Source organism: Cebus imitator, unplaced genomic scaffold, assembly GCF_001604975.1.
Source record: "Cebus imitator isolate Cc_AM_T3 unplaced genomic scaffold, Cebus_imitator-1.0 Scaffold53, whole genome shotgun sequence".
NCBI classification, from domain to species: Eukaryota; Metazoa; Chordata; class Mammalia; order Primates; family Cebidae; genus Cebus; species Cebus imitator.
The window spans coordinates 2,253,490-2,264,996 of record NW_016107368.1 but is presented as its reverse complement, the minus strand read 5'-3'; the positions used below and the strand labels follow the sequence as shown (position 1 = coordinate 2,264,996).

General features: G+C 38.7%; 1 protein-coding gene across 1 annotated transcript in view; it reads right to left on the bottom strand.

The window, feature by feature from the left end:
• STAG1 (stromal antigen 1) overlaps nt 1-11,507 on the bottom strand; it is a 410,571-nt gene that overhangs the window by 92,775 nt on the left and 306,289 nt on the right. The window contains exons 20-21 of the mRNA XM_017528196.1: nt 10,410-10,480; nt 6,332-6,419 (exon numbers count right to left, since the gene is read on the bottom strand). Coding sequence (XP_017383685.1) covers nt 6,332-6,419; nt 10,410-10,480 — 159 coding nt within the window. The remainder of the gene's footprint in view (nt 1-6,331; nt 6,420-10,409; nt 10,481-11,507) is intronic.

Genomic DNA, 11,507 nt, shown 5'->3' with positions numbered 1-11,507 from the left:
TGCTGGCTCACGCCTATAATCCCAGCATTTTGGGAGGCCGGGCGGTGGTGGTGGTGGATCATGGATCACGAGGTCAGGACTTCAAGACCAGCCTGGCCAAGATGGTGAAACCTTGTCTCTACTAAAAATACAAAAATTAGCCAGGCATGATGGCGGGCACCTGTAATCCCAGCTACTCTGGAGGCTGAGGCAGAGAACTGCTTGAACCTAGAGGGTTAAGGTTGCAGTGAGCTGAGGCTGCCACTGCACTCCAGCCTGGATGACAAAGCGAAAGTTTGTCTCAAAAAAAAAGAAGAAAAAAAAAATCTAAAGTACATAGGAACTGGATTGAAAGGAACTCCCACTGGCCAAGTCTACTACCATTTGGGCACGAAAATAAATAATGAGAATACTGATTCATAATTTGTCAAATAAAACAGAAGTAAAATAGGTATCTATGGGTCCACAGTAATACCATTTTTTGAAAGAAATTTAAAATTGTAAAAAGTAAATGAATGAAAAGAGAAAGGAAAGTTCTTCCTTACAGTAGAGTGCCAATTAAGAAATACAAAATAAACAACATAGTTAGAAAATCATTGCTTTAGTCACTACTCTGTGACCATGACAGTAATAACTGAGTCAGGCAAGGATCATAGAGCGATACTAAAACCATTATGTCAGAGTCTGATAAGAAACAGGATTATTACATAGTTTTAAAGAATACTCCACAGCTTACTTCAGTAACTAAAAAGGATACTGGTAACTAACTACACAGGAGAAACTTGGCAAACTTCACCTCAGTCAGTGATCAGAGTTAGTAACATGAATAATGAACAAACTGACATCATGTGCCTCCTGATGTAATGCTCTGAGAACAAAATATCAGTTATGTAGCAGTGCTGCTAAGAATGTGTACCTGAAATTCAAACATGCAGATCAGGCAAAACTCAAGAAAAACATTCTGCAAAATAACTAATCTATACTCTTCAAAATGTCATGAAACATAAAGGCTCAGAAGTAATTCCAGATTAAAGAGACAAAAAAAAATTTAACAACTAAATGCGATGTATTATTCTGCACTGAGTCCTAGGCTGAAAAAAGCTGTTGAAGGTTGAGGTGGCTGGGGCAATTTTTTTGTGTTGTTTTGTTTTTGAGACCAAATCTCACTCTATCATGCAGGCTAGAGTGCAGAGGTGCAATCTTGGGTCACTGCAACCTTCTGTTCCTGGGTTCAAGTGATTCACATGCCTCAGCCTCTTAAATAGCTGGGATTGGAGACATGTGCAACCGTACCCTGCTAATTTTTGTATTTTTGGTAGAAACAGGGTTTTGCCATGTAGGCCAGGCTCGTCTCAAACTCCTGACTTCAAGTGATCCACCCACCTCAGTCTATCAAAGTGCTGGGATTACAGGTGTGAGCCACCACACCAGGCCTAATATATATTTTATAAATGCATATTAACATATGTAACACATGTTGTCCAAGTACAGAAATGTGGGAAAATATTGAAAACTGATTAGTTGAATCTTCCCACAACATTTTTATAATTTGATTAAAAAAACAGAATATACAATTTCTTTTTGGTCTGCTACATTATTTTTTCATTTTTTATATTAAAAAATTTTTTCTTTTTTGAGATGGGAGTTTTGCTTTTTTTCCCCAGGCTGGAGTGCAATGGTGCAATCTTGGCTCACAACAACCTCCGACTCCTGGGTTCAAGTGATTCTCCCGCCTTAGCCTTCCAAGTAGCTGGGATTACAGGCATGCGTTACCACGCCTGGCTAATTTTGTATTTTTAGTAGAGATGGAGTTTCTCTGTTTTAGGGTGGTCGGTCACAAACTCCTGACCTCAGGTGATCTGCTCACCTCGGCCTCCCAAAGTGCTGGGATTATATGCGTGAGCCACTGCATCCAGCCTATTTTTATATTTTGAAATAGAGTCTCACTCTGTTGCCTAAGCTAGAGTGTAGTGGCAGGATCTCAACTCACTGTAACCTCTGCCTCCCGGATTCAAGTGATTCTCGTGCCTCAGTCTCCCAAGTAGCTGGGATTACAGATGTGTACCACAATGCCCAACTGCTTTTAAATTTTTAATAGAGACAGGATATTGCCATGTTGGCAAGGCTGGTCTCAAACTTCTGGCCTCATGTGACCCGCCTGCCTCAGCCTCCCAAAAGGCTTGGACTTCAGATGTGTGCCACCACACCTAGACGGTCTTCCACATACTCTAAAACTATAATGGTTGAAACAGTACTTGTATGAAAAAAGATAAATCACTAGGAGGGAAAAAAATATACAAACGCACAGGCATACACTGGATATAGTACAGGTTTACTCCCAGACCATCACAAAAAAGCAAATACTGTAATAAAGCAAGTCACAAAACCTTTGGTTTCACAGTGCATATAAAAGTGTGCAACAGCATTATGTCTGAAAAAACAATGTACATAGCTTCACTAAAAAATATAATACTTTATTGCTACAAAATGCTAACAATCACCTGACTCTTCAGTGAGTCATAATTTTTCAGTGGTAAAGGGTCTTGCCTCAAATGTTGACAGCTGCTGACTTATCAGTGTGGTTGTTGAAGGCTGGGGTGACTGTGGCAATTTCTTAAGATGACTACGAAAAGTTTGCTGCATCAATTGATTCTTCCTTTCATAAAATATTTCTCTGTAGCATGTGATGCTATTTGACAGCATTTTTTTCCACAGAACTTCTTTCAAACTGCAGACAACCCTCTCCCACCCTTGTCACTGCTTTATCAACTAAGTTCATGTAATATCCTAAATCCTTTGTTGTCATTTTAACAATGTTCACAGCATCTTCACTAGGAGTAAATACCATCTCTTTAAATGCTCATCCACAGGAAGCATCTCCTCATCTCTTCAAGTATGAGTATGAGAGTACAGCAATTCAGGCACCTTTTCAGACTCCACTTGTAATTCTAGTTCTCTTGCTATTTCCATTACATCTGAGTGACTTCCTCAACTTGTCTTGAATCCCTCAAAGTCATCCACGAACACTGAAATAAACTTCTTTCAAACTCCTTTTAATGTTGACAGTTGGACCTCCTCCCATGAATCACAAATTTCTTAATGGCATCTAGAATGGTGAATCCTTTCCAGAAGTTTCTCAATTTTCTTGCCCAGATCCATCAAAGGAGTCACTTTCTATGGCAGCTATTAGGCTTATGCAATATTTTTTCTTAAATAATTAAGACTTGAAAGTAAAAATTACTTCTGTTGTGTTAGCAGTCATGAAAAGTGAGAGAAGTGTGACTCTTCCACTTGAACATTTAGAGAACACTGTAGGGTTATTAAGTGGCCTAATTTCAATATTGCTGTGTCTCAGGGAATAGGGAGGCCTGCGAGGGAAAGGGATCAGGGAAGGGCCTGTCAATGGAGCAGTCAAAACACACATAACATTGATGGATTAAGTCCACTGTCTTATATGGGTACAGTTCATGGTGCCCCAAAACAGTTACAATAGAAACATCAAAGATTACTAATCACCAATCACCATAACAGCTTTAATACTAATGAAAAAGTCTGAAATAACCAAGATTTACCAAACTGTGACACAGGAACACTAAGTAAGCATATGCTGTTGGGAAAATGGCACTGTTAGCCTTGCTTGATGCAGGGTTGCCACAAACCTTCAATTTGAAAAAATCATGCAATAAAGCAAAGCACAATAAAATGAGGTATGCCTGTGTAATAATTCAGTGAAGGAAGGAAATAAGAACTTATAGTTGAATTGGTTATCATAAAAAAAAGCCAAAAAACAAAAAATAGTCAAGCATACAGCGAATATAGTCTCCCCAAACAGCTAGACAGTGTTAAAGTATCTTCAAAACATTAAGCACAACTGAGAGTCAACAATAATAAACATTTTGGTGGTTCTTCAGTATCCCTGCTCTGAAAGGTATTTTCTCTGAATTCTTATTGTAAGTATACAGTTGGAACCTTAAACAGTGAGCTTGCATGGTTGTATTAAGAAGTGGTTGAGGGCCAGGTACGATGGTTCATGCCTGAAATCCCAACACTTTGGGAAGCCAAGGCAGGCAGATGACTTGGGGTCAGGAGTTTCAAGACCAGCCTGGCCAACATGGTGAAACCCCATCTCCACTACAACTACAAAAATTAGGCCAGGGTGGCGACAGAGGCCTATCATCCCAGCTACTCGGAGGCTGAGGCGGAAGAATCGCTTGAACCCAGGAGGTGGGGGTTGCAATGAGCCAAGACCGCGCCACTGCACTCCAGCTTGGGTGACAAAAGCGAGACTCTGTTTCAAAATCAAACAAACAAAAAAGTGGTTGAATACAGAATTTCTTTCTTTTTTTTTTTGAATACAGAATTTCTGTATTTAGTATGTTAATAGATATTTCTCAGAGCTGCTAAAAGGAACAGGAGTACAATCTAGTCATATGTGAGTTATGAACTCAAACTTTATATGCATAGTTAACAAACATGTGTTTAATAACAAAGTTAAAGCCAAAGAACTTTTAATGTCACATAAATATGTTCTTTTATCCAACAATAAAATGGAGAAAATAAGACATATACAATGAACATAAGCAACAGAAAACCAAAAAAACAATAGAAGATAACATTGTGAAGCTGTCACAAGTCAGTACTAGGACAAAAATGACGGTATATTAAGTAAAAAAATTTCAACACAGTAGATGAAACAGAGATGTACTCTTATTCTCTCCCTGGAGTAAATAGAGAAAAGCATAAAAAGAATATCTTAACTCTCTCATTCATTTTCAACTTAGAAGCATGGCTTGAAAATATGGATGAATTTTATTTAGGCTGCTGGTCTGAGATGAAGAGAAGATGGGAAGTTGAAGTGTCAGGAATACATTTTTTAAAAAAGAGGGTAAAATATTTAGTGTCTTTGCATAAACTACAATAAAAATACCTAACATAATCAGGGACATTTGTAGGGACCAAGAAAATGACTAGTGTTATGCAATTTAAATGAATTAATCACAGCAATAATAAAAACTGTTTTCATAATTAACTATTTTTTTTTTTTTGGAGACAGAGTCTCGCTTGTCGCCCAGGCTGAAGTGCAGTGGCGTGATCTCGGCTCACTGCAACCTCCAACTCCCAGGTTCAAGCGATTCTCCAGCCTCAGCCTCCCAAGTAGCTGGGACTACAGGTCCATGCCACTGTGTCTGGCTAATTGTTTTATTTTAAGTAGAGATGGGGTTTCACCATGTTGGTCAGGCTGGTCTGGAACTTCTGACCTCAGCTGATCCACTGCGCCTGGTCCATGATTAACTTTTAATATAAGATTATTATTTTATCTGTTGAAATTCTTACTGCTTTGGAGTAATAAACTATCATCTAAGCATTCTGTATTACCAAATGGAAACGAGTAAGATAACCCCTAAATATTACCCACACTTAACAATGTAGTTGATATTTTGGTCTACATGAATGTGTGCAATGTACAAAATAACTCCTTCCTTTCTCATACTGAATCAAGTAGACTAATTATTCTACTGAAGTCTCTTTCAGATAAGGCAAAATTTGTTGAATTTCTGCCCGTTCTACTCTAACTAGCATATGAATGTAAAAAGTTTTAAAGTCTATTAAAGGCTACATGTTGATTTAACTATGGTTCTAATATAAAAATTAAGCCATGCTTAATATGATTAATACCTAGAACAGGGCTGGAATGTACCCATTATCAGTTTTCATTATGTAATGAATAAACTAAAAGTTTTAAAACTGCTGCTGTAGTAATTAATGGTATTTTTCCTAATAGAGGAATGTCTACCTTAACATTAACATTTTTATAATATGTGGCCGGGTGCAGTGGCTCACGTCTGTAATCCCAGAACTTTGGGAGGCCGAGGTGGGCAGATCACAAGGTCAAGAGATCGAGACTATCCTGGCCAACATGGTGAAACCCCATCTGTACTAAAATACAAAAGTTAGCTGGGCGTGGTGGTGCGTGTCTGTAGTCCCAGCTACTTGGGAGGCTGAGGCAGGAGAACTGCTTGAACCCGCGAGGCGGAGGTTGCAGTGAGCCAAGATCATACCACTGCACTCTAGCCTGGCACCTAGCGACAAAGTGAGACTCTGTCTCAAGAAAAAAAATTTTTTTTATAATATGTTATAGCAAAAGTTTTCTATTTTTTCTGCTCTAACACATCAGCAGATATAATACACCTATCAGTAATATTAAATTACCATAGCAAATAATTCTCTCAAAGGAGAAAGGTGTCCTAAAGAATGATCAATTACTTTGTATAAAAAGCTTCTGATAATCACATGACTTCAGAAAAGCTCAACTTTCTAGAGTCACACAGATGGAACATGAATAAACTCTTACCTGTTCTGGCATGGCTCCATGTTCAATTCCAGTCTTCAATAATCTGTAGCAATTACCAAAGAGATCCCATTTTGTGAGATCATGTGCACTGAAATAAACAAAAATGCATTCGTTTTATTCTACAGTCGATTGAAGGAAATTTAAACTTGAGCTCACTTCAAGTGAGTGGAAGAATAAAATAATTTCATTTTGGCTGGGCATGGTGGCTTATATCTATAATTTCAGCATTTTGGGAGGCCGAGGTTGGCAGATCACTTGAAGTCAAGAGTTCAGGACCAGCCTGGCCAACAGGGTGAAACCCGTTTCTACTAAAAGTACATTTAAAAAATTAGTTGGGCATGGTGGCACATGCCTGCAGTCCCAGCTACTTGGGATGCCAAGGCAGGAGAATTGCTTAAAACCGAGACATGGAGGCTGCAGTGAGCCGAGGTCATGCCACTGCATGGTCTGGGCGACCAAGCAAGACTCTGTGAAAAAAAAAAAAAAAAAAAAAAATCCATTTGTTTGCAGAATTGAAAAAGAACCATTAAGGAAATGTTCATTAAATGCTCAAATTTGAAAGAAAGGTAGAAAGAAAAAGAGATAATACTACGAATTTATTAAAGAAATCAACAAAAATAAAACCTCATACATTTAACTGAAAGTTTCTACCGCACGGTCAAGCTAAGCTCATAGTCTATTTCACATATGGATAAACTCTCTTTATACTATATTTAAAACTATCTTTCTCTTTTTCTTTTTTTTTTTCTTTTGAGACAGGGTCTCTCTCTGTCACCCAGGCTGAAGTGCAGTGGCGCAATCTCGGCTCACTGCAACCTCTGCTTCCCAGGTTTAAGAGTCTCATGCCTCAGCCTCCTGAGTAGCTGAGACTACAGGTGTGTGCCAAGACATCCCGCTAATTTTTGTATTTTTGGTAGAGAGGGGGTTTCACCATGTAGGCCAGGCTGATCTTGAACTCCTGGGCTCAAGTGATCTGCCTGTACTGGCCTTCCAAAGTGCTGGGATTACAGACGTGAGACACTACATCAGGCCTATTCAAAAGCATTATTTTAAAGAAATCCATTTACAATTTAAAAATATAACCACATGTGTATTTTTGAAAGAGACTTCTTTCACAAAATGGAGATAAAGACAAAATTAGGGGAAAGTAAAAATGGGAAAGCTCAAAAATGGCACTATAGCTATTTACTTGAGCTGAGGACTTATGAATGTGATAATAGGAAATTTTTAAATTCTCAGGAGCTCCACTACTAAAGATAGTCATTTTGACACTATTAACTTCTGTTTTCAAATGACAGTTTTTTAAAAAATAAAAGTTTGCTTTTCTATGGAATTCTAAAAAAATTTACTTGCATACAAAGACTCAGAGTTTGGAAATTGATTTTGAAATTTGAAGTACTGATTAGTGTAACAGCTACACTCAAACTCTCTTTGGACAACAAAGTTCTTTGTTTTCATTATGGAGAAGACAGGCACGTCTCATTATAAGAGATGTACAAATTACAATTTGACAACACAAACTTCAGTGATCTGAGTCCTTTGTCCTTATTCAATCCACTTGTTCTATTGACATAGTAAGAACACAATAACCAACCAAACAGGAACAATTCAAGAAAAAAGCTCAAGGCAATAACTCATGACTTTCCTGAATATCTTATTTCTTTTTGTCCTTTATGTTAAGAAATAAAAATTAGTATATACTTACTGTATACAACATGTTGCTTTGAAATTTGTATAAATTGTGGAATGACTAAATTGAGCTAATTAACATATCGATTACCTCACATACTTTCATTTTATTCTTGTGGTGAGAACACTTAAAATCTACTCTCAGTTGGGTGCGGTGGCTTATGCCTGTAATCCCAGCAATTCAGGAGACTGAGGCAGGAGGACTGCTTAAGCCCACGAGTTCAAGACTAGCCTGGGCAACATGGCAAAACCCTGTCTCTAGAAAAAATTTAAAAAATTAGCCAAGTGTGGTGGCATGTGCCTGTAGTTCCAGCTAACTGGGAGACTGAGGTAGGAGGATCCCTTGAGCACGGAAAGTTCAGGCTGCAGTGAGCCATGATTATGCCACTGCACTCCAGCCTGAGTTACAGAGCAAGAACCTGTCACAAAAATTCTTTTTGAAAAAATATTAAATCTACACTTTGCAATTTTCAAGAACACATTGTTTTCAACTATAGTCACCATGTTGTACAATAGATGTCTTAAATTTATTCCTCCCATATAACTGAAATGTTATATCCTTTGACCAATATATCCCAACTCTCCCCCACACCTACCTGCCTGTCTTCCTTCTTGTCTTCCTTCCTTCCTTCCTCCCCCCACTTCTCTCCTTCTTTCCCCTCCCTACCTCCCTCCATCCCTCCCTCTCTCTCTCTCTCTCTTTCGAGAGAGACTTGCTCTGTCACCCAGGCTGAAGTGCAGTGGTGTGATTTCAGATCACTACAACCTCTGCCTCCCCAGTACAAGTGATTCTCATGCCACAACATCCCCAACAGCTCAAAATACCGGTGTGTGCCACCATGCCTGGCGTGCGTCACCATGCCTGGCGTGCGTGCGTGCGTGTGTGTGTGTGTGTGTGTTTAATAGAGATGGGGTTTTGTCATGTTGGCCAGGCTGATCTTTAACTCCTGGACTCAAGTGATCCACCCATCTCAGCCTCCCAAAGTGCTGAGATTACAGGCATGAGCCACCATGCCTGGTAACAAATCTTATTTCTTATTTATTAAGAGCAAGATTTCTAAAAGCTATCAATTGAAAATTATACCTGTAGGACTCTAGCTGATGAAATAAGCCTAATTTGTTAAATACTGATAGCCTTAAACTTTTACAGTGTATATTCATTACATCAAGTGATAGGTAAATCATTACATTGAATAAATATTATACCTTAAGTGATTAAATGATAGGCCAGGCGCAATGTTTTACGTCTGTAATCCCAGCACTTTGGAAGGCCAAGTGCTGGCAGATCACTTGAGGTCAGGAGTTCAACACCAGCCTGGCTGACTTGGAAAAACCTGTCTCTATTAAAAATATAAAAATTAGCCAAGCATGGTAATGCACACCTGTGGTCCCAGCTACTCCAGAGGTTAAAGCATAAGAATCACTTATGCCTGGGAGGTGGAGGTTGCAATGAGCTGAGATCATGCCACTGCATTTCAGTCTGGGCAACAGAGTAAGACTCTGTCTCATTAAAAAAAAAAAAAAAAAAGTAATTCAATGACAGCAAAACATAATCATCTAGAGAAATCTGAATAAAGAAAAAACATATCTCAATATACTTCTAAAATTCCCATTTTTAAAAAAGCATACATTTTGTTTTAATTGAGACAGGGTCTGCCTATATTGCCCAGGCTGGTCTCAAACTCTTGGGGCTCAAGGGACCCACATACCTTGGCTTCCCAAAGTGTTGGGATTATAGGTGTGAGCCATGACACCAGGCCTAAAATTCCCATTGTTATTAATGTCAAACCCAACAAAGACAGTCAGTCAGTGTATGTTGGCTAATACATGCCATTCATTAAATCTATGTTATCTTTTTGTTGTTGTTGAGATCACATCTCACTATACTACATATGCTGAAGCTCAGTGGCTATACACAGGCATGATCATGGGCCAGTGCCATCATCAAGTGCAGCCTTAAACTCCTAGGCTCAAGTGATCCTCCTTCCTCAACCTCCGAGTGGCTGGGCCCATAGCTGTGTGCCTGCACACCTGGCTTACTACATTTACTTTACTTATTTATTTATTTTTTTTAGAAGAGTTTCACTCTGTTACCCAGGCTGCAGTGCAGAGGCGCGATGTCGGCTCACTGCAACCCCCACCTCCTGCCTCTCCTGCCTTAGCAGGAGAGTAGCTGGGACCACAGGCATGCACCATCCTCTCCTGAGTAGCTGAGACGACAGGCGCGCACCATCATGCCAAGCTAATTTCTGTGTTTTGTACAGACAGGTTTTGCCAGGTTGGTCTTGAATTCCTGGCCTCAAGTGATTTGCCCATCTTGGCCTCTCAAAGTGCTGGGGTTACAGGCATGAGCCACCTCGCTGCCTTTACTTTAAATAAAACAACATACTTGTGAAAAGAAGTTAACCGCTTTAATGTAGAAAGAACGTTGTAAATATCATCATCATCAGCTTCTTCTCCCTATAAAAAAAGGAAACATCCCATCATTACCACAATTTTACTCACATTACAGTCTATTACTTACTGCCTAAATAAAAATCTTTTAAATTATATAAATAGAATATATTCATTATAGATCTATAATACAAATAAGCAAAAATCCAAAAATACCCATAACTCTAACACCTAGAGATAATTAATTTCTGCATTTTAAATAATGTTGTGATAAACATGACTTTGAAAAGTTTTCTGATCAATACTATAGGATAAAACCCTTTAAAATTTCTAAGTGAAAGGTATGTAATTGAAAGATTTTCAATGATTATTTCCAAGGTTTTATTGATTGTCAGTCACTTTTGTAGCTTGAAAATTATAATGAAAAACCACAAATAATGATTGAAAAAAACTGGTAAGTTCCAATAGTAAGAAAGAGTCTTTTATAAATCAGTTATATGTTCATGAGAGCACGGACAACTATGGAAGTCCCAGATTGCCTTATATAGACTGGAAAGAGAGAAGGCAAGAGGAAGAAATTATAGAAATAATTAGAAAAATAACCAATTGGGGATGCTTGCTGATATCTTGGGCATACCAATAATAAGCAGGCATCTTTCAAAGCACACTTAATTTGCATGCCCTATTCATTAGCACATCACAATAATTCAGCAATATTAAATGTAAATTATGTCCTGGAAATAGGAAATGAGTCAGGAAAAATTAGACTTTAAAGAGTTGGGTTTTTTTTTTGCCCCGGGTGCAGTGGCTCATGCCTGTAATCCCAGCACTTTGGGAGGCTGAAGTAGGTGGATCACTTGAGGTCAGGAGTTTGAGACCAGCCTGGCCAACATGGTAAAACCCCCATTTCTACTAAATATAAAAAATAAATAAAAATAAAAATTTGTCGAGCATACTGACAGGCACCTGTTAATCCCAGCTACTCAAGAGGCTGAGGCAGCAGAATTGATTGAATCTGGGAGGCAGAGGTTGCAGTGAGCTGAGATCGTGCCACTGCACCCTAGCCTGGGTGACAAAGCAAGACTCCATCTCA